The 23210-nt window shown below is 40.6% G+C and overlaps 1 protein-coding gene across 20 annotated transcripts in view; it reads left to right on the top strand.

Annotated features, from left to right (window-relative positions):
- Positions 1-432: 432 nt before the first annotated feature.
- Positions 433-23210, top strand: part of MYO3B (myosin IIIB) — a 202190-nt gene continuing 179412 nt past the window's right edge. For 16 of the 20 annotated variants that reach the window (XM_068138617.1, XM_068138626.1, XM_068138621.1 and 13 more), the window contains exons 1-3: positions 673-922; positions 5386-5449; positions 5657-5696. In XM_068138617.1, the coding sequence (XP_067994718.1) occupies positions 5443-5449; positions 5657-5696 (47 nt within the window). In that variant the 5' untranslated portion in view covers positions 673-922; positions 5386-5442. Of the gene's footprint in view, positions 489-672; positions 923-5385; positions 5450-5656; positions 5697-23210 lie in introns of those variants that run through there. The other 4 variants (XM_068138614.1, XM_068138619.1, XM_068138622.1 and 1 more) reach the window with 4 other exon arrangements.

Here is a 23210-nt window from a genome sequence, read left to right as displayed (position 1 = left end):
ATGGAACCGCGTTTGCAATTCCTTGTTCTGGACAAAGGACTGAATAAAAACGAGAAGATTAGTCTCGGCGAAAGCTACTTATTACAGACTACGTGCACACACGCATTTATTTTACTTCTTGTTCCTAACTATTTCTTTAGAAGCTCACTCAATGTGACGCTTCGCCTACCTTCCCACGGCGCCTGCCCCGCCGCCCTCAGGTGACCGCGCGCGCCGCTAGGGCTTGGCGCCTCCCCCACCGCCCGCTAAACGCGGGGTCGCTCACGCGGCGGCGGGGTCGGCCGTGGTAGGTGCTGCGCAGGTTCTCACTGTGCTTCGTAGCACAGCGTCTCGGCCTGCCCCGTAGGGGTAAGGGTCCGCTTCTCACAGGACCCGGGCCGTGCGGGGCTGCTCTGCCGCCGTGTGGGAGTGAGGGTCCTGCCTCATCGAAAAAGGCTTCGAAATGGCGGGCGGCATTTGCGTTGCGGTCCGATGGCGCTCAGAAGCAGGTAGAGGCTGTCACCTCCCTGAGGCGGTCGGTGCTGGCAGGACTCGTCACTATTGTCGGGAGCGTGTCTTTCTCTCGCGACCGTGATAAGTGTTCTCTCAGCGCCAGGAGGTGCGACGGGGCGGGGAAGTGAGGTCTGTCCCGCTGGCGGGCCGCGCTGCCCGCTACGTTGGGGTGACGATGCGGGGCTGCCTGACGCCCGCTTGTAGCGCCCTGCACGTTGTGCTGATGAGGCTGTAGCGGTACCCTGCCTCTGCAGGTGCCCACAGCTGTACCTGTTTTTCCAAAATCTATAGATACGCAATAGTCAAACAGAAAAAAATATAATATCCATGATTAAAAATGGCAGAGGATACTACAAGGCAAGAAGCAAGTAGGCGTGACACAGGATTCAGGCACATCGGGACAAAGCCATAAGTAACTGAAGAAAAGTCTGTAAGTTCCCTAAATACCAAAAATAGACCTATCTTTAGCATATAGTACTTCTTTAAGCAACCTACTAGTAACTAGTAAACCATAATATACGGTGCAAGTGCTATAATACTTCATGACAGTTATGGAGGCGTTCAAGAGGAGATTGGACGTGGCACTTGGTGCCATGGTCTAGTCATGGGGTCTGTGTTGATAGGTTGGGCTCGATGATCCTCGAGGTCCTTTCCAACCTAAGTTAGACTGTGATACTGTGAAGGCGAAGGTACTGATAACTGTAGATGATACTGTGAACAAATCGGGAAAAGGCTAACTAAAAACATCTCTCTAGTAGTTTCCCTGAAGCAATGCATTCAATTCTGTGTAAATGTGTTTTTTAATTTTGGTGTTTAAAAGCTAGGTTTTCCCCTTTCATTCTCCTCTTCAAAACCTGCACTCTGGAATTCCAGCTTCATTGCTCTGTGAAAAACAAGTCAGTGTTTTGAGATATTTGAAATTTAAGTGGGAAACTGTTAATGTACAAACGTTTCTGTTTGTATGAAGATATATAATAATATTGGTTCAACATCAGCAAATCAGTAGTTACTGAGGCGTTTTCTGGCAAAAGCAATTAGTTGATTATATCATCACCTACTCTGTAGTCTTGTGGAATGTGTTCTGAAAACACATTTAATGTCTTTCTTAGATCTTTTTTGCATTCTCAAATTGAAGTTCAGCTCGGTTCTTAATGTGTAATTTCAAGCTATAATGCATTTTTCCCCTAACATTGTAGTCTTATACTAAAGTGTTTATCTAAGTTGGTGTAAATCACTGACACTGTAATACATAAAGTAAAAATAAAAGAGTTCACACAAGTTTTATTCCAAAATTTAAAATGTGACTTAAACCAAACAAAGATGGTTTTCTCCTGGGCTAAGATTTTTGTATGGTAGTGTGGCTAGAAGCCAAGGTGAGTATAGACATCTGAAAGCCATCTCAGACCCTTTTGAATTAGGTAGTCAGATTAAGTGCAGATGGTTCGCTTTGGAAGCAGGAAAAAGAGGAAGTTATGTACATTATCTGCACCAATACTTCTGTGCATATTTGAGTGTGAGGGCCATTGTGTGACTCCCTCAGAATTACCTGCTGCCCTGTTGATGTAGGTGCAGAGTAAGTGATTTATCCAGTACTATCCAAAAAGTGTCATTGGAAGAAATTCTATATCTGTATTACTGACTTCAGAACTTCAGGGAAGAGAGATTTAGTGAGCAGTGCAGTGGCTGTTCAGTTGCTGTAAAAGCGGCCAGGATGGGTTTGCAGTTTTTGCCAAATGCATTCAGAACTAAAAGTTCATTGGACAAAGACAATGATTGTTGCTGTTCTAGTGCCTGGAGAGACTAATTAACAAGGGGCTGCAGTGTGCTGTCTTGTCTGAGGAAGAGAACTATTTTGTGTGGCAAACCCAGGAGATGCAGTTTTTACCAGCCTTCTGCTGCTGAGAAAGTGGAGAAGGGAATGATGAAATGCTGATACATTGTGCAGTACTGTGAGGGTAGTCAAAGGAAGCTTGTGTTTAGGAAAGTGTTTTGAAGTATGGAAAAATATTGGCTTGGTTTTGTTCTGCTTTAAAAATTGGTCAGTGGCTTTTTTCTATTGTATTTTTTCCCTAGCTCTGGTTTTAAATTGCCATCTGAGCAAACTTAGTGTGTCTGTGTCTTGTATTTCATTAATTCTTACAACCTTCCCTTCTGTAGAGGTGAATTTTAGTGATCTAACCCAAGGAAATGCAAGAGAGGAGCAAGGGACATGAAAGCCTGTGGATCAGTAACAGAAAAGAAGTGGGGAGAAAAAGCCTTATACAAGCCCTGAGCCTAACTGGCCAGGTGAGCACTAAACCTTTTACAATCTGTTCTGCAGCTGAACTTCGGTAATGTAGAGCCAGAGAGCAGAAAGATACCTTTGGCTTGTTTTTTCAGGAAAGTTGGGAATGCTCTGCAGCTGCAGGAACACTCAGCACTTCAATCAGTAGGAATTTTTCTGTTGTTACTGTTTGTTTTCATGAGATTGAACTGAGCTGTACTACAGCAGAATAAGCAAGCTCTAATGTGTCTTGCAATCATCCAGGACACAAGTTCAGGATGGATGTTTTTAGTGAAAACTGATGTACTACAGACTAACATATGGAACCACATTCCTCACAGTGCTAACAGGAGGAATAAATACATGGATTATCACTGTGATGTTTGATAGAGCCATATAGTTTCTAAAATGGGAAGAGGCGATAGGAAAAAGGTAAGGGAGCTGCAGCAGGAGAATCTGATGAAGGAAGAAGAGTGTGCAATGATGGCACATGGTGAGGGAAGATGAAGTACGTTCATTCTTTGTAGGGAGCAAAGTGTGTTGTAGCCTCTTGCTGGCTGGTCCTCTTTTTCTCTACTGCTCCTCCAGTTGTTCCTTAGGCACTCCCTGCTCTATGGAAGATATTTGCAGAACTATACCAGTTGAAAAGACTGCACTGAGTTAAATTTTACAGTGCTTCTTAAGTAGATGAGGTTTCAGGAGAATAAATGCATCTCCTAATATAGTATGATATGAATTAATGAAAGGAGTGGGTTTAGCAATAGGGCACATATGAGATACAAATATCTCAGAATAAGGGAAGAGTTGAAACTAGCACATGTCCTTGTGCATCTTTCACTGATCCTCTGACCCTGTAGCCACTATTTCCTTGGGCAGAATATCAGTGGAATGTATAAGGCCGCAAAAGATGGATCTTTGTCTTCTACCCCTGCCTGCATTTTGACTGATGACAATTAAAGTAGCTGGAGTAATTTTTTTTTTCCTTCTTCCTGTGCTGATGGTAGCATATTGACTATGGAGAGAGAAGCATGTGGTACACAGGTGAATGAGTTCAGGCCACTCAGGATAATAACGTAATTACTGCTATCACTATCCAGGCAACTGTCTAGTGTTCTGTATAGACACTGTATTCTTTAGTTTTGCACAGACCTTTCTCACCTTACGCGCGGTTGCCATAATTCACTAGAAAATTCCATCTCCCTCAGTGTCCTGATCAGGTCACTACTGCAGCAGAGAAAACAGAATCATTTACCCCTCCAATTCACAGAGCAATGCTTGTACTAACCCCCCCGAGGTTTCTGTGGTAAGCAACCTGAAACACTTAAAAGGGATGTAACTTCCAGAGGGTCAGTGTTCATGGCTGAAAGCTTCAACAGCAGTATTTAATCTGTGTTAATATTCTCGCATTGTGTACAATGACTGAATGTAATTAATTCAATAGCAAGGTCAACTCTAAATCAGATTGCACCTCTGTTAATAAATACATGCTTACTGCCTTTTGTTTAACTGGGTTTTATTCATAGAACACAGGAACTAATTGTCCATCTAACTTGACTTTTGGCTGCCTTAGATTCAGACCTGGAGGGAGTTCAGAGCAAGGTGTAAGAAAGAAAAGTGAATTCCAGTGGGGAATAAGCAAGTTAAGGCTCTCAGTCCTAGTATCACAGAGCCACCATGCAAAGAGTGATGCCTCTCTCCTGGCCCCATATGTTGGTGCTACTTTCTCATTCTTGTGGGTGTAATTTTAAATGTCCACCTTCCAAGGGGATTTCACATTTGAATACTTAAGATTCTACCCCTAGAATTATGAACCTAACATTTAGATGGAGCGGTGTAAAACATCTGAAGAGATAATGTTGTTTTCTGAGTGCTATCCTAATCATTAGTGTCTGCTGCATGGCATTGCAAGTAATAATAAGAATTCCACAGAACAGAATACAGAGGAACTAGAAAATTATCTCTTTAAGAGGAGAAATTTATGTCAATCTTTCCTTTTCCTGGCAAGTTTTCTTACATTGGTTAGTACTTTCTAATTGCTATCAGTAGAATCAAAAGACACACATATATGTGAAATAAGTACCAGCCTTTGCCCAGAAATCTGGAGGTTTCATTCCTGCTGTGCTACATTCAAAGTTAATTGGATGACCCAGTTTTAAACGTGAAATACTATATGAACTTAGGGACTGTATCAGTGCAATTATAAGTTGCTTGAGGAGCTCATCTATGTTCTTAGGAACAAAAAGCTGGAAGTCCAAAGCATAGTTTTGGAGGCACTTTATCAGTGAATGACTGAAAAGAGAGGTGAACAGTGGAATGGGAATGTATGCAATGGCTATATGATAAAAGCCACACATTTCCATTGTAGTCAAATTCTACTTTGTAAGAGACTGGTATTGACACTGTTTAAAGGACTGTTCATCATTCAGCTGCGTTGCAATAAAGTGTCATCTTGCTCCTTTCCACATGCCATTTGACATTTGAAATAGATCAATTGAGCAAGAGTTCAGGAAACTCTCTAAGTTCCCTTTACAAACTAAATCAGACTAAGTTTTGAATTTCTGTTTCATTCATCATGTGCTTTTGAGACCTCCTCATGTTCTTGTTAATAATTCAGTCTTTACCTATTCTAGGTTTGTTGCTCAGAGACGGTAGCTTTTGCTGAGTCCAGTGTATGGCCAACAGGAGCTATGTCAGGTACGGAATGCAGCCATCATTTTTTCACCTTACTGTCTTTTGTTGTTAATCAGCTTTAGAACAGAACTATAATACATGCAGTCAGGTTTATGTATGTCAACAACTGTTAGCTTGGGTAGCTTGTTACTTTGAAACAACTGGAGAAATGCCAAAGATTTCAAATGTCTTGAAGACTGTCAAGCTTTTGCTTTTTGTTTGTTATTGCAGTAGCTGAGAAAACAGCAAGTCCTGAAGAGAAATGGATTAGGTAAGAAAGGTGTTGTTTTTTTAAACATCATCTTCTATGGAACTCTGGAGAAAAATGAATATATTGTGTTTTCTGACTCCCTTCCCACAAAGTAGATAAGTTCTTGTCTCGTTCTGCTAATGTCATAATGACACCTTGCAGCTGCATTTCTTAACCTTTTTCTTTCTCAAGTCATGAAACTGAAACTATCAAGATAGGCAAAATAGCCGACTGCTGCTTTTATCATAACACCTAGAACATTGTGGAAGAAAGTTATTCACTGAGAACATATTAAAAATAACAGGTATTGACTGGTGTTTGTCAGAGTGGCCTTCATACATTCGTAGTAGCATGGCTGTATTTCATGCACCTTGCACTAGAAGTGTTAATTCCGTTCACAAATATTACCTGAGGGTAGAACTAACTGCCTTTGTGATTGTGGGCTGGTTCAGCCACTTCTCTTTCTGCTGCTGTTCAGAAGCTACTTGCTAGAAAGAGACCTTTGAACTGAGCGGTGTGTGACGTAGTGAAATACAGATGTCCCTGCTGAAATTCTTAGTTATATTTATTAGGGAATTCCTCAGCCTCACCTCTGACAGAAAATGCAGTGCTTAATTTTTACAGGTCTTACCTGTTGGCTTCCTTCAAAAGAGTGATTGTTATAAACCGTACCTTAAAAGCTGCTAGTCTTGAGTTACAAGTTTGTAGTGTTGATGGTTTTGATGATGGTCAGTGTCTATAGTACTGGATGAGAAACATGCTTTTACAATCTTAATGCTATAAGAAGAAATGGATTATGAAGAGCGCAGCCTATACTGCTTTCATTGTAACTCCTGTCTGAAGAATTGACTTGTGGTATGCTTTTTCTGGATGGGGTTCTGTGCAAGTATTAAAAAAAAAAAAGAAAAAGGGGGAGCCCTCTCTCTCATCAGGATTCATGGCCCTGTCAGTGTCAACCTACTGCCAGATGAAACCCAGGGATCTTATCAAAAATTGTAAAACAAAGAATCTGTTCACTGAGAATATCAATGCTGTAAGCGACACCGTTTCCAGCTGAGGGTTTGCATACCTAAGTGTTAGCTCTTTCAAAAAAATAATAATAAAAATCTCTTGGATGGGGTTCTCAGGTATTGGTACAGTAACAGAGAGCGACTCTTTTTCAGTCATTGTGGTAGTGGAGCTAATGACAAGACAGTTGGCACAGTCGCACTAAGGTGGTCTTCATTCTTGCAAGGCAACGTATAGTTAGCTTAGCACAGTTGTGCAGAGATAGGCAGTTATCCATGTGTATGAAACATTTGACCCATATTAGCCAGGTATTGCCTTTGTCCTTGACAATGATGCTTTTTAAGAAGATACCTATGGAAAGCTCAGTGGTCTGTACTATACACCATGGTTTCTTTTCCGAAATGCTTTGTGACTTGCAAATATATGAACGTTTCAGGGACTCTGTGTGTGTATCTTAGAGTGTTGCAATGATACCTACTCTGGTAAGGCCACCCTAAGGCCCAAGTGTATCAGGCTGCCATAGTACCAAGTAAACCCTCCAGTCAGTGCTTGACACAGTTCCAGCTCTACTGTGGGGCTGTACTAAACTCAAGGTCTGCAATTGCACCTGATCTTTGCTGCCATCTCAGCCTTCCCTCTTTGTTGACATTTTTGCAGAAAAAATATTTTGCAGGACTCTGCTACTAATAAGAAGCATACTGTAAAGGCTATGGTAAAGGCTTTATAATAGCCTGCAGTGGAGGAAGTATCCTGCAAAAGGGGGGGGGGGGGGGGGGGGGGCGGCACTCATTTTACCGTGGGCTACTTGAGTCCAGCTGCAAGACTGACACTTAAGTACAGTGTTGGGATTCATAAGGAAATTGAGTGTTGCATACAAAGATAGACTGGGCTCTTATTCAGGTATAAGAAAGTAAAAGTATCTTTGTTGGGGTTTTTTGTTTGTTTGTTTGTTTATAATAAAGCAATTGTTAGAAATCCATAAGGAAAAACTTCTTCCTGGCATGGAAATCTAAAATAACTGGAAGTACTGCTTAAAACTGTTTGTAAGAGTGTTGTCTCTTCTCTTTTTAATTTCCTGGGTAAGCATCAGCTAATCACAAGGGGCATCTTGTCTTTCTATTTGACTACTACTTGGAAAAATAAAAATACCCATCCATTGTTTTGTAAATATTTCCCCACACATGCAGAATTTTACTGAACTCTGCCAGGTGGAGAGTTTCCTTATTGAGTGTTATCTGCCACTTCTTAGCTTAGGGACTGAGCAAATGTCAAGAGAAAAGAGAAATTGTTTCTGATAGTTCTACAAAAGAATAATTTCTTTTGCTATTCTTTGGTGACCAACACTGTTACTGGATCTCATCTCTTCCACAATCTCCTTGTTTCTACTTTTCTGTTATCCAGCCTAGCGTGAACTGAAGGCTAGAAGGGAGCTGTTGATAAACTGAGTCTGAAAGACAGGCAAGGCTAGAGGTTTCAGAAATGCAAATACACCCAAAAATCTCTAATTTGCATTAAGTTTTAACACAAAGAAAGACATACCATGAACAGAAAATGGAAATGGAGAAATAGCTTAATCTGGTGATGATTTCCAGAGAAAGGTTTGCCCTGTAGGATTATGAAGGCCTAAGAGGCAGTCCACTGAACACACCAAAACTGTGGAAAGTGGTTTGCTTTCAAATATTCAGCAGCTTACCCTAGATTTTGCCAGATCTGTCATCAAGGCATTTGTTTTTAAAACCATTTTTAACAGTTGTTCTCCAGTATAGTTGCTGTTTGATATAAAAAAATGAGAAATGTTTGTAGAGTTCCTCATGCCACTTATTGCATACTTTTAAGTATATCACCTTTGAGACTAACCAAAAAAACCTGGAGGTGTGAACAGAGGAGAAGCTATTCTCTTTCAGTCCAGATGCCACCTATATAACCAGTATCCGGTAACTTCACTTTTGCTGTGGGACAATCCTGTTGAGTTTGTAGCATGTCAAAAACAACCCATCCTTCAGCTATTTTTTACATCATTGCATTTGCTCTAAGGAACTGGTATAAAACCTGTTCTAAAAGGAAAAGAAAAAATACCAAAAGCTCCATTTCTCTTATTAAAATGGCAGTTTTCCTTGGTGCATGGGGAGTATGCATGCATTAAGCAGGAAGAGTAGTAAAAAAGCAGACTGTGATGGGAGTTTTGATGTCTTGTATGTTTTTACACTGTATTTTACACTTACTATAGGGTTGAGTGATAGATGTGATTAATTCCATCTCTCTTGTAAGAAGAGGTCATGTTTGGTGCACATCTTGTCTTCACTTGTTCTCTTATCATTTCTGTCAATAGTTACATGGATGATCTTTATACTTTTTGTGTAGCCTGTGAAGTGGATATAAAGACCTATCACACTACCTTTTTTTTAAGACATTTTCTTCTGAGGAAACAAAGCTGATGTAAATGTCACCTGCAGTATGAGCCACTGTAGCAGATGGAGCATTGAATTAATGCCTCTCAGAGTCAAGCCAGAAAAGATTATGTGATGAGATAAATATAGTAGATGAGTTACATGATTAAAAACATTTCCTGTGATTAAAAATTATTTCAAGAAAGAAGAATGTATCTTCAAAAAGTTGCAGAGTATTTAAAAATTACCTATAGTTTGTACTTTTGGAAAAGTGTTAAAAAATAATTTACAATTATGTTTATAGGGGAAATCCCCCACTAATTTATTTTTTCCCCACTGTGGGTCTTCCATTCTTTTGTAACAAATATTTTTGAATATGCAAAAAGGTAAGGAATTTGTTTATAAAATGTATCTGGGATGATACATAATGTTTTCTGGCAAGACCACTGTCTCAATGCAAAGAAATTATAAAACTAAACTAATACCTGTATTGAAAATCATGTATACTGGCATCAAGTGTAGAGGAAGGCCTGAAGTTAATCAAAGAAAGTGATTTGAGGTTATCAGCTGATAATAAATAGGAAGGTTATCATAGAATCATTAAGGCTGGAAAACACCTGTAAGATCATCAAGTCCAACCATCAACCTAACACTGTCATGCCCACTGAACCATGTCTCAAAGTGCCATGTCTTCATGTTTGTTTCTTTTTTTTAACTCCACCACCTGCCTGGGCAAAAAATAATGGGAGCTTTGGAAGTTGGGTGGGGGTTATAGCCTGAGGGTCCTCCGAGGATGAGTGAGGAATGCCTTAGGGCCTGCTGTGTGCTATGCTGGTGCTGCAGGAGGTACCCTGGTGGGCTGGGCAGCAGCATCTGATGAGGCTGCCATCAGTTGTTAGTTCAGTTCCCTTTCTGTTCCTTTCATAGATTCAGGGACAAGAAGCAATTTATATGCTAGTAGCAGGTTTGGAGGGTTTGCAGAAGTCAGTTAACGGTAAACTAAAGGAGTATGTCAGTGAGTCATGTAAGTAGGTTAAATTGCTTCTCACTAGTAGTAGCTTGGCCTCTTTCCAGTTTTAAGACTGAAGGATTAGCATGACTGACTGTAATAATGTATATGTTGTAATACAGAGAAACTAACTGGTTTAATACGTGGGGAAAAAGGTGGTGGCATGGTGATTTATAATGGCATAAGGTTACTCATCTGAGAACTTCACATGTGGAGTTCCAACAACATTACTGAGAAAATGTGCTTAGAGTCACACTCCCTTACAGCAGCAAACTGGCTGCTGTGATATGAACACCTTCTTTTGGCACCTTCTGTGAAAAGGCATTTGGAACAGAAAATTCATCCACTCTGAGCTGCGAGGCAAGTGATCTTTGTGACAGGATGAAAAGGCTAGGTGTGCATCATGTTCAAGTGTAGCAGTTTGGGCTGGGTGCCCTCTGCTGTGTTTACTTCCTGTGTCCAGAAGTCCAGCCCAGAGGGGTGGACACAGGAAATACCTAATTTCCTACCATAATTCTCTGCACCACTATAAGGTCCAGCATGGGGTCTGGCACTTCCTCCACTTCCTCTTTTCTTCCCTCTCTGTCACCCGGTAACTGGGGGAGATGTCTCCCGGCCATGGGCCGGGCTAGGCCCAAGGCCACGGGGGGATGGGCAGTCTCAAATCTGGCCAGTTGAGACTAGCCTAGCAGTGGGGGGTGGGGAGAAGGAGCCCTGGGGGTCTTGGATGTACCCCCAGGTGGGGATGGGATGTTTCTGGGTCTGCTTCGGGATTTTTCGTGTCACTGCGCTTCTGGCTCTGTAAACATTCACTACTTTCCATTTAAACTTTCCATCGCTTTTGCAATCTGTTTGTCTGAGTTGTTATTTCTGCCCGTGGTGGGGAGGGGGTCTGCCTCAACCCATTACATCAAGGAACATCTAAGGACATTTATAGTGTTTGTTAAGTCAGATAATGTAATTTCAGTGATACACAGTTGTGGTGAGTCCACACCCCACTCACTGATTCATAAATTAGGGTGAGCTTTCCATATGTAGAAGGCTGTGTACCCAGGGGCACATCTTTTGCAAACTGATGAGCTTCACAAGAATCAAAATGGGAAAACCATTTTGAAAGCTAAAGCCTTCAGGGCTATACTGTCGACAATGCTTCTGCTTCCTCGCATTATGGTTCTTGGTACAGTTATCATAAGGTTTCCTAATATTTGCCTTCACATGCTGCAGTCATTCCTTGTGATTCCTGGCAAGGTGTTCCTAAGGTGGGAAGTCATGGGGTGGCTGTAGCTGTCAAAATACTACTAGATTCCAGTTTTCAGTGGGGTCTGTGGAGATGCTTAATCTGAGTTTTCTCTCTGCTCACTCTAGCATCTGACTAACCTGTACTTTCTGCTGATAATGCTTGCACATACTCAAGTGTTGCAGCAGTTTCTGTTCAACTCTGCATTTTCATTTTACTGTGAGCTGACTGAAACAGAATAAAGGGAATATTAAGCACTTAGTAAGGAAGGACTAAAACAGATCTTCAGGGAGCAATAGCAGAAGCACTTGAGGCAGGAAACTAGTAGTATTCTTTTAAACCAAAGTTTCTGTAAACCAAACCCTAGGGACCAAGAGACAGCAATCAGCACTGCACAGTAAAGCAACATAAAGGCCACAAATGAGGTGTTTGAAATGGGCAGCGGGAGCTGCAGAAGCAGCTGAAGAGGGACTCAGCAATCAGTACCACAGTGCTGCAAGGGTTCAATACAATTTTATTTTTTAAAATTTTTTTTTAACTTGGGCTCTGATGGAGGTTTTTGTCTTAATTACTGTAGTCCCTCTGATGCACAGAGGAAGACTTGACTCTTCACAATTGTATTTCTGGATCTGTAAAAAGTCATGCTGTGCTTTTCTTCTGAAAGAGATTTATTGCTTCCTCCCTCTCCTCTGCAGTAACAAGCTTACAAAACATGGCTGTTCCTGGGGCTTTCACTATTCTTTTAATCTTCAGTTGGTTATGATCTCCATGCTTGCAAACTTTCACAAGAGTAATCTTGTTCCTTGGTGTGTTGGTGTGTGTGTCCCCCCGTTACCTACATGCTCATTGTACTTTTTAAGTGGGTTGGAGAGCAAGTTTTGTCTTTTCCTCTAAGAACTCAGCTTTTCTGTCTATTTTGAATGCAGTCAGTTACAGATACATAGTCTGCTTGTCCTAAACAAGTAATTAAGGGTCAGAACATTAATGGAAAATTGACAATTGTAGTCTGCAGAGAAGAAGAGAAGGTCATAGTAGTAATGGAAACTTTAATGATTAAAACTTCTCAAAAATGTTGATGATGTAAATACATAAACTTTATTTGTCTACCTGAAATATGGAATCATCTTTCTAAGAAAATTTTAATTAATAGTTGTACAGGAAACTGAAATTATTGGCAGTGTTTCAGGAGGCAAAATTCAAAATTAAATGAAGGAAAGATCTTTGCCAGTTCTTTACTGAAAAAAAGTGAAAAGGCTTCATTCCTACTGATTGAAGTCTTGATGACAAATGGCTATGAATATTTCATCAACCAGAATGCTTTTTTACTGTTCAAACTTAGCCTTATGCTTTCATGAACTCCAGAGACTTGTAAATCAGAATAATTGCATAATCTGTGCCAAAGACTAATTTTGTTAAATATACTAGATTGCCAGAATTTTGCAGGAGCTGTTTATTTAATAGAAGGAAGAAAATAATTAAATTTGAAAATAGGTTTTGGGAGAGAAGATTTTTTAAAAGCAGGTCTTGAAATTTGGTTGTGCTTTACACATTCTTCTTTTGTGCAATTAAATATTGGTTGTCTTAATGATTAGTTAATTAAGAACAGTATGTCTTTATGGTTTCAAATATTTGCTTACTTTGTGTGAAGGAAGAAAATCAAAAGACAGAAAAGAGTTTGTTTACCTTAAAATATTTGCCTTATAGATTTCATACCGCACTCCTTTTGATTTCAATGAGCACTCTCTATGTAAACAGTATGTAACATAAGATATGGACATTAAAGTTTAGTCTAGGAGACTGTAGCTCCTAGAAGTTGTCACCAGGCAATACTGTAGTGTGCATATCTTCAACAAGTGAAAACAGTGACTGTGAGGCATGTATCTGCCTCACCTGTTAAATAGGTCTTCTTGGATCTCACTCATTTTGCCTCTTGATAGGCACTTGATCTATAGATCTACTTTTCAGTTTGAAAAATGTGCAAGTTTGGTTTTGTTCTGAGGGGAGGTAGCATGAAAAAAGGCTTGAGTGAAGTGACAGTAGGCACCGTGTAGCAAGGGCTAGGCTACCCTGTGAGGGCAGATGAGCTGGGAGCTGTAGGTGCTAGTGAGGCAGTAGGGGCAAGTGCCTCACTGACCATGGGGCATCCTGGCAGGACCCCAGCCAGGAAAGAGGGCAAGCCCAGGGATTGCATCCAGTGTTGACTGACATCCAATGACTGCCACGTGAGTGTAGCCACAAGACAGACTCAAGATCTATCTGGGAGATCAAGGCCATGTGTTAGGATTTGGGTCTGGATGAATGGGATATATGCTAAGTCAGAGAGGTCTGGCTGTAGGGTAGCACAGGAAGGGACTGAGGGTAATAGCCTTGGGTTAAATGCAACTCATGAGAGAAACAGATGCCCTGACATTGCAAAGCAAAACTAGATCATCTGTCATGCTGTTTATGTTGCTTTGCATGGTCTGGGCATTATTCCATGCTGGTTGTTGCAGTTGATAAGCAGTATTACATGTGGAGTCAGAGCTCACATGCCTATCTTCTGCAGGTCTGTTTTCTTCTAATACTTTGGATTCCTGAATTGTTATGTTTGCATACAGCCCACTGAAGATAAGAGTCATTCATATATGGATGACTTCAGTTGCTGACACAATCTAATTGCCTTGTCAAGGATTAATTCTGGATTTTGTGGTAGTTTCCTTTTGAGGCATGATAAAATCTTATATCGGACTTATTTAACTCATAAACTTGCAAGATTGTTTCTTCATCTCGACAGCCACATTTTTAAAGTGTTTTCTTTGTACACATAGCAAAACTCAAACCTTTAATAGATTCCATTTTCACATGGAGTACTGTATTCCTTTTGGTTTTGTGACATTGCACTGCACTTCTGTTCTACATAGAAATTAGCAAATACATCAACTGCTTCAGAATCTGACTATCATCTGAAATTTTTTCTTCATTTTTCACTGGCATCCAGCAGCAGAATGTTCAGAATGAACTGTTGGTTTACAGCTCCTTATTTTTCCTTGGTTTATATTCCTGCAGCCCAGGAGGCAAGTGCATAACTTCTGAAATCACTTTAGATCTGAGGTGCTTGAAAGCGAAGAGTTATTGTTCAGAGAACAAGTCCAACAGGACATGTCTGTCTCTTACCTGTCCTTGTCAGATGGGTTTTTCCCTGGAAGCTGAGAGAGATGAGTTTGTAATTTTGAAATCACTAGTCTTTGTACCTTGTGGCATTTTTCTGGGTGACCTTTCTCAGTAGTGATCAGAGGCAAGCAGTGCTCATAGTCTGTAATGTTATTTCCTACTGCTTGCAATAGTACCTCTGCTTTTAGACTTGGGAGTGCCAAGTACCAAGACTTTCAGACTTGAGAGCAGTGTTCTGGACTGAATTAGAGACGGGATTTGTAGCCTTACCTTGGAAATTCTTTGCTACAGCATCCCTCAAAAATAGGATTGCATGCTACACCAGTATCTAATTCCAGAAACATTCATTATTATTACATGCAATCTCTATTTAAAAAGTCAGTTAAATAAGACACATGCCTTGATCACATTTATGTATCTGCATAAAATATTGCTGTTGATTTGTAACGTAACTATATAAAAATCTGTATGTTAACGTGTAGAGAAGCTTTGTCTCTGAGGTTTGACCATTTTCCAGATAATGTTATTCTTCTTGGTGGTCTAACAAATTGTGAAAATTTGAGCCAAATGTGAATAATCACCAGAGTGTGTTGTGGGGCAAGTGAAACACTTCACTTCAAGCCTAAAGACATCAGCCTCTACAGAAAGTGTCAAGCAATAGATGGAGGAACAGATTACTCCCATCTTAGATAAATAGCTAGTTTGTGGTTTGGGGCAGTGAACAAAAGCAAATTACCCTGGAGATGGGAATAGATTATAAAGCAAAAATGTTTGTCAAAGTAGGATTCCCTTCTGTGAGGGATATATGAGCTGGAAGAGAGCTGTGAGTTTAGTAAATGCGAAGACTTTTCAGGGATGATCTGAATCTGGATGGATGTAGACTAGATTGTTTTCATTGCCGTGTGACATTATAAACCTTGGTAAACTGCATTGTCTGTTGTGGATGTAGTAAATAAGAAAATCCTGTTTAAAAGCTTTTTATGTTTATCTGGTTTGAGTAAGAGAGGATATCAGTACAGCCAGCTAACTTCAACATAACATGTGCTTATGGGCTCTTGCAGTCCATGGATGGTATTGGACTATTCTCAGGCAGCCAGCAGCTAAAAACATTTCTGTAAAGGATGTAAAGGATGGTGGAATTGCATAGGCCAATCACAGGCCAATAATTCAGTGCCTAAGAAGACAAGGTATTTCCATTGCTGAGGAGGAAGTCTTTCTGGAAGGCTAGTGAGAAGCTCGAGAATTGCAAAGGAGTATAAGGGTTGAGGCTGTTACTGTGAATTTTATAAATTGGGAAATTTGAGACAGGTAATGTGAGCCAATAGTTCTAGGGTGCACACAAAATTCTTCTGTCCAGGTACTTTATCCAATTCCTATACCACACTTTCAAGATCATGTTTCCTCAGCTCCTTAGTTGTTTCCCATATGGTGGTTGCCATCGATAATGTAAAAGTTGAGAGCACTGTGTTAGGTTAGCATGCCTCTGAGATAACATCCCATTTTTAGAATTAGTTCAGTTTTCATTAGTGAATTAACTCGACATATAAATATTTATAACTATCTCAGATGTCTGATTACAACAAGAAATAAATAATTCATTATAGAAAATTGCCATTGTACAATTGATACCACAAGGATATAAATCAGATATGGCAATTTCCAAAAAGGCAGCACAGTATGCTTTTGCTGGAGCACCCTCAGTTGAGTGTCTTTTTAGTGTTACCATTGCTGTTTTAAGCTGGGTAGCAGTAGTGAATAGTAGTCTTATGAGAGAGGCTGTTTACAGAAATGAGACAATTTAGGGAATCTATATAAAATATATTATTTCTGTTTGATACTGGGAGGTTTCTTCCATACTGGGAGGTATGGAAGAAACATGGATTCAGGAAGGGCAGATCCTGCCTCTCCAACCTGATCTCTTTCTATGATCAGGTGACCCGCCTGGTGGATGTGGGGAGGCCTGTGGATGTGGTCTACCTGGACTTCAGCAAGGCCTTTGACACCGTCCCCCACAGCAAACTGCTGACTAAGCTGTCAGCCTGTGGATTGGACCACTACACTCTGTGCTGGGTTAGGAACTGGCTGGAGGGCCGGGCCCAGAGAGTGGTCGTGAACGGTGCCGCATCCAGCTGGAGGCCAGTCACCAGTGGTGTCCCCCAGGGATCAGTGCTGGGCCCTGTCCTCTTCAACATATTCGTTGATGATCTGGATGAAGGGGTAGAGTCAGTCATCAGCAAGTTTGCAGATGACACAAAGTTAGGGGCAGATGTTAGTCAGTTAGAGGGTAGAAAGGCTCTGCAGAGGGACCTCGACCGACTGGAAAGATGGGCAGAGTCCAATGGGATGGCTTTCAACAAGTCCAAGTGCCAAGTGCTGCACTTTGGCTATGGCAATCCCATGCAGAGGTATAGGCTGGGGTCGGAGTGGCTGGAGAGCTCCCAGACAGAGAGGGACCTGGGTGTGCTGATCGACAGCCACCTGAATATGAGCCAGCAGTGTGCTCAGGTGGCCAGGAGGGCCAATAGCATTCTGGCCTGCATTAGGAATAGTGTGGCCAGCAGGAGCAGGGAGGTCATAGTGCCCCTGTACTCTGCTCTGGTTAGGCCGCACCTTGAGTACTGTGTCCAGTTCTGGGCTCCTCAGTTTAAGAAGGACATTGAGACACTTGAGCGTGTCCAGAGAAGGGCAACAAGGCTGGTGAGAGGCCTTGAACACAAGCCCTATGAGGAGAGGCTGAGGGAGCTGGGATTGTTTAGCCTGGAGAAGAGGAGGCTCAGGGGTGACCTTATTGCCCTCTACAACTACCTGAAGGGTGGTTGCAGCCAGGAGGGAGTTGGCCTCTTCTCCCAGGCAACCAGCACCAGAACAAGGGGACACAGTCTCAAGCTGCGCCAGGGGAGGTTCAGACTCGAGGTGAGGAGGAAGTTCTTCACCGAGCGAGTCATTCGGCATTGGAATGGGTTGCCCGGGGAGGTGGTTGAGTCATCGACCCTGGAGGCGTTCAAGGGGAGATTGGACGTGGCACTTGGTGCCATGGTCTAGTCATGGGGTCTGCGGTGTCAGGTTGGACTCGATGATCCTCGAGGTCCTTTCCAACCTAAGTGATACTGTGATACTGTGATACTGTTTCTGTGTCTATCAGACTACAAGGATTATTTTGTATTGGGGGGGTATTTGGCTCCTCTGTTGTATTTATGCCTCTGTAAGTTGTTTGAAATAAACTCTACCCCTGCCAAAAGCTAGCAAAGAGAAAAGATTAAATTTTGATGAGTGAATGACATTAAATAAAGTATCAAATACTCTGTGTGACAAGCCAGTTATCAAGCTTTAAACTTAGACAGGGACACTAGATTTCAGCAGGAGGTTGTGGTCCCACAGTGAGTTTGAAAAGGAATCGCCTAACAAGGAAGGCCAGAAGATTGAAAGAAAGGGACTCCTACCAGCCATTTTAAGAAAAATCAGCTTCTCTTTACATGAAAAGGGTGCTTGATGCAAAGATCAGGAGAAATGCCTAAGAAAAGAAGAACAACTGTGTTTCAGAGCAAATGGCATAAGCTTGAATAGTGAGATTGAGGACTCCTGGTTATAGTGAGTTAGACGCTGAAAGAGTTTGAGATGTTAGGGGAAGCTGAGACAGTGAGGTCTTGAAACTTTTGACTATTTATGTTTCTTGTATTAGCTAAAGTAAAGGGATTTTCAAAAACCCTGTCCAGTCTGTGCATAGATCTATTTCACCTCACATCTTTGTTGTGAAACTCTGAGAGAGGGTTTCAAGGCACTGGAGAATCAGCTGCCAGCATACCTCTGTGACTAGCTGAGCTGGTCCACAAAGTCGTGTGTGATGAGATTCCAAAATGCATGTGCTCTGAGCCTCAAGGGACACTTAGAAACATAGCTGTCTGTGGGGTTGCCTTTGCACTGACACCTGGGAACAGCTGATGAGACTCATGGGAGTGCTAGAGCAACAGAATATTTCTGTAATGTGTAGAGATGTAGCTTGGAATGCCTGTGTAGGAGACACCTTTCAATATAGAGTAGTGCTATTGAAAGGTAGTCGTTTGTTCAATGTGTAAACAGAGGACTTGAAGCATGTATTTCTGTAGTACAGCAAGTGTCTTACAGTCAGATGTATCTCTTGAGTTCTCCTACATCCTAGGATTGTATTAGAAATATAAACTGTCTTTATAATGCTGTCTAAAAAAAGGAGCATTGTAAAATAAGACAGTAAAATCCTAATGCCACATCACTTACTCCATATGAAGATAGCTTTCTTAAATGGATGATATCAATTGCTGTTTTATTTTACTTCAAGTTTTGTTCATTTAGTAGGTACCCACTGCTTAAACTAAGAGGTAAGAAGTGGAGTTATTTGCAGAGTGTGTCCTCACTGAGGAAAAATGATTGATATATGATTTTGTAGAATATAATGTCTGTAGGTTAAAGCATTGCTAAAAACCTGATGCAAATATAGTGCTGTAGATACTGCTTCACGTGGTGTGTACAATCTAATTTACTTTTACACTGAAAGCCCTAACTGATTTTTCACTTCAGTGCTGCTTGTCGTGACATACAGGTATGTTATCTGTGCTCTTTTTTTTTGGTTTGTTGGATGGTATCACAAAATATTTTCCTCTTTCAAGTTCTGAAAGCCTACAGTATTGAAGACAGAGCTGGTTCATGAACTGGGCAATGTGTAAAAGAAAACTGAATAGCTGCTAATGAACTGCTAAAGGCTGATTATTCCAAGTCATAGTTACTGTACCAGTGCATGCTACAGCATCCTTAACTGTCGTGTTTTCTCTTTGTAAATTAAGCTCAGGTACTCTCTTAACTTTCTTCAGGAGTGTCTGCAGCAGCCCAAGACTGGGCTCTGGGAAAAGAGGCAGAGTTTTTCCAGCCTGGGAAAAGAGACTAGTTTGTTACTTTGTTCTGTGTTTAAATTCTACCCTGAAAGTTCATGGACGATTTTATTGTTGTTACTAAATTGTTCTCTCTGCAAGATCACAGCTATTGGAGGTGTTAATCTCCCACAAATCCCCTGAATCAGTAGGATTGAAATTCATTCGTTCTTCTCAGTGTGAAATACTTGGCAGGAGCAAGCTCTGAGAATTTTTGCTGTGTCCATATTAGTATCTGTTGTTTCTCCTGGGCACTTGTGCTGTTTCCCTCAATGGGATGGCCAAGTACTTTGGTAGCATTCTTGTACATAGTGGACATCAGGCCTAAATGTAGATCGTGCAAACTTTCAGGCATCTTCCTTTGTCCCATAAAGATGAATCAAATCTTTCTTACTGATGACCATATCACAATATACAGTGAAGCATACCAAAGTCTAAATTACACTCTGAAGTCGCAAAGACTTTTTACTGGATGAATATCTGAGAATTCACAGTAGTGCAGCTATGTTGTTTGCTGTACAAGTCACACTATACAAATGCAGAATTCATGAAGATAAGAAAAGTTTAACAGTTACTAGATTATACTGTGGAAAGTTATTTTCAATCTCTTTTTTTCATGAAACTAGCTTCCAGCAGAGTTTGCTAACACATTAATAGTTCTGCTTGCCTTAAATATTAACAAATGATAAGGTCTTTTTGGGGTTCAGATAAGCAAAAAACAAAGTTGTTTTTGTTCTTCTCTGTAGATTATGGCAATATTTAATAAAGTGTGTAGCACCTCTGGGTTGCCTCTATATGTATCACTCTCTGTCTCTGGTTTGGTTTGGTTTTGGGTTTAGGTTTTGGTTTGGTTTTGTTCTCTATTGTTCTGTTTTGTTATAATCTGTACCCCCAGTCCCTGACTGATTTTCAGGTTCAGTAATCAGTTGTGAGCAGCAGTGGGTATTGGTATTGTCCTGACACTTTTTGTCAGTCTTTTCAGCTGGGAAGACGTCAAGCCAATTGCCTGTGGATTTGCCTTGGTCTTTGTAACTGAACTCAACTCAGATGGTTTTAGGCCCAGATAGCATAACCTGAATAATACATTTATAATTTATTAGACTTAATTCTTTAAAGGTTCTTTTGATAACTGCTCCATGAAGATAGCTGCTGAAGGAAGTTTAAAATTAATGGATTCTATCTCATATGCCTATTATTATTTTTGAAGCCTGTTAGAGAAGAGAAATTATGCAAATTGGTGTCACGCTAGGCTACTGCACACATGCTGGTAATGCATAACAACTAGCTCACTGATGAAAATACTTCATCTTAAGCAAGAGTCCTTGTCAGCACTAAGAGATATTCTTTGTAGCATTGTTAACAGTTTATTATTATTTTTCTTATGGATGAAGGAGAGTATTCTTATAGAAAGTCTTCATTAGAATAATGCTGTAGAAATAATACCGGAGAACTATGGTGATGAATTATGATTGATTGCATTATACAATTAAGGTATATTGCAAAACAATAGGAAGATCTGTTCAGAAAAATTAAGCAGTTGCTGCTCACCCTCTGTGAATGACTAAGTGGTTTTAATTCTTCAGCTCCTGCATGTAAAGGGCTTGATAAATAGATCAAGTTCAGGATCAATTAGTGTCACAATGATCTTCAGTATTAATGAAGCAAAGCTACTAGGATTGAACCAGTTTATCTGTACCCTTCATGACAGTGTCTTGGACTGCATTGTCTATCCATTGTGTACCTAGCAGTGGACATAGAAACTGGTATGTAGAACACAGTTCTGTGCAGCACTGGCTGTGAGTGCTCCCTGTGAGGGAAGTTCTTAGTCATGAAGAATTCCAATATCCTTAACAGGAGCAAATCCAATGTAGGATAAGCTGGTTTGAGAAAATAGGTCACTAGTATAAGTTTGCAGTTATTTTCTTCCCAGGTTTATCCTAAATCTGTGTTGATTTCTTTTTCCTCATATGTATACAAAACATACCAGGCTTTTCTGGTTAGCCTACAATGAAGAGCCTGGTTTCAGTGTAAGGATTGTAGCCCTTCATCCTTTCATTTCAACGCTAACACATGCATTTTGTTTGCCCTGTTAAATTGCTGCCAAAGAAGGCAGAGAAAACCTTCTCAGGTATTGATTTTTCACACATGTGGACTGTAGCTCATAGCCACTTAATTTACCACATGCAGTTTATAACTCATGGAATCATAAACTTGGTTTTAGTGCTGAGTTCCTAGACTGAAGGAAAATTGATGTGTTACCTGCTAGTAATTTGTAACTGCTTTAAAGTATTTTGCTTGTTGGATTCTATTTAGGTGGCTAATACATATAGCATTTCTGCAATAGAAATGCCAGTGGTCAGAACTTCCTGTTTGAGCTGCTGATCTCAGCTGGCTTTCAGATACTTTGCTTCACTTTTCGTGGATAATTGTTTCTACTCTATTTTTAGGGTCTTTCTGGTTTTCATTGTTATGTTTATAATATAATAATTACAAAATATAATAATTGTCTAGGTACTTAATTTTATTTAACATTTCATTCTCAGGGTTGCAGATGTGGAACTAATCAATTAGCTGCCAAACAAATGAAATATGTTATAGTTCCTCATGAATGACCAGAGGCTTTATTTTCAGTGATACTCAGAACTTCCCTAAAAATTTCTGTTAGTTTCTGTGTTAGTAGCAAGGTACCTTTTACAGCACAGGGTAAGACAATTCTGCAAAAATACTTCATTTACCATGTGTAGGAAGTGACTTTTTTAATTTTTCTTTTTGGCAATAATTTGAATCCCAGTAAAGCATTCAGTCTTTTATCGTGGAATACAATGTTCTGTTAGCTCCAGTTTCTGTTATAGGTTTTCTGAAATATAAAGTACCTCTCCAAAACCTTGGAAGTGTTATTTTTTCACTCATAATAAATTTTGCTAACTTTGTGCAAAGAAAAATTTATTTCTTGCATGTTAGTGAGAAGAGCAGGTTTGCTTTAATGGTAATCTCTGAGAATTATACAATCTTTATATGCCTCCTCTAGACCATTTATTTTCTTAACTTTCAATATCAACACTGGTCTTGGGATTTTTTTTTTTTTGAGTCTTGAGGTGGGTTGAAGTTTCCTCCCCACCCCCCCCCAGCATCAACTTTGCCAGACCGACTCAGTTAGAAGCAAATGAAGCTGTATTTACAAGCAAAATCTACTCTACAATGGAATGCAATGGATATGTACAAAATATACAGTGTTTACAGTATTTTACAGATATTTGCAATTAGCAAACAACATGAAGACCCCCCTGGTCAAGAGACCAGGGAAGCCATTCCACTGCACCCCCCATTCCCCCTGTCCCAAGGGAGAAAGGAGCAGAGAGGGAAGCAGTGGGTTAGACTCAGCCAAGGCCAGCCAAAGCATGCAGATTCTTTCTCCTGAGTGAAGCAAAACCAGCCAAGATCAGAAGAGAAAAGGGAACCATAGGATTCATTTTGTAGGAAAGGAGATCATCAAGTCCAACCTATCACCCAACACCTCATGACTAACTAAACCATGGCTTCAAGTGCCATATCCAATTTTTCCTGCATCTGGTGCATTAGTAGGGACTGTGGAATATCCACTTGATGCTGTGCTCTTTGGCCCAGTTTTTTACAGGATTATTTTTGAATGAGTTCCATTGTGTGATTGAATTCTCTCTGGAGTTCCGTGTCTCCACAGGAGGACCAAGAATGGTGGTGTGTGCAGTTGCATGTGGAACTGGGTAAGTTTCCAACCATCCAGTATTCACCTCTACCATAGTAAGCACGTATTGCTTACCAGATCAAGAACGAGGTAGAGTGATGTAGTCAATCTGCCAGGCCTCACCA

Source organism: Melanerpes formicivorus, unplaced genomic scaffold (genome assembly GCF_026170545.1).
Source record: "Melanerpes formicivorus ecotype bairdi unplaced genomic scaffold, bMelFor1.0.p_v2 SCAF_5, whole genome shotgun sequence".
Lineage (NCBI taxonomy): Eukaryota > Metazoa > Chordata > Aves > Piciformes > Picidae > Melanerpes > Melanerpes formicivorus.
This window is presented reverse-complemented; position numbering and strand designations above follow the sequence as displayed.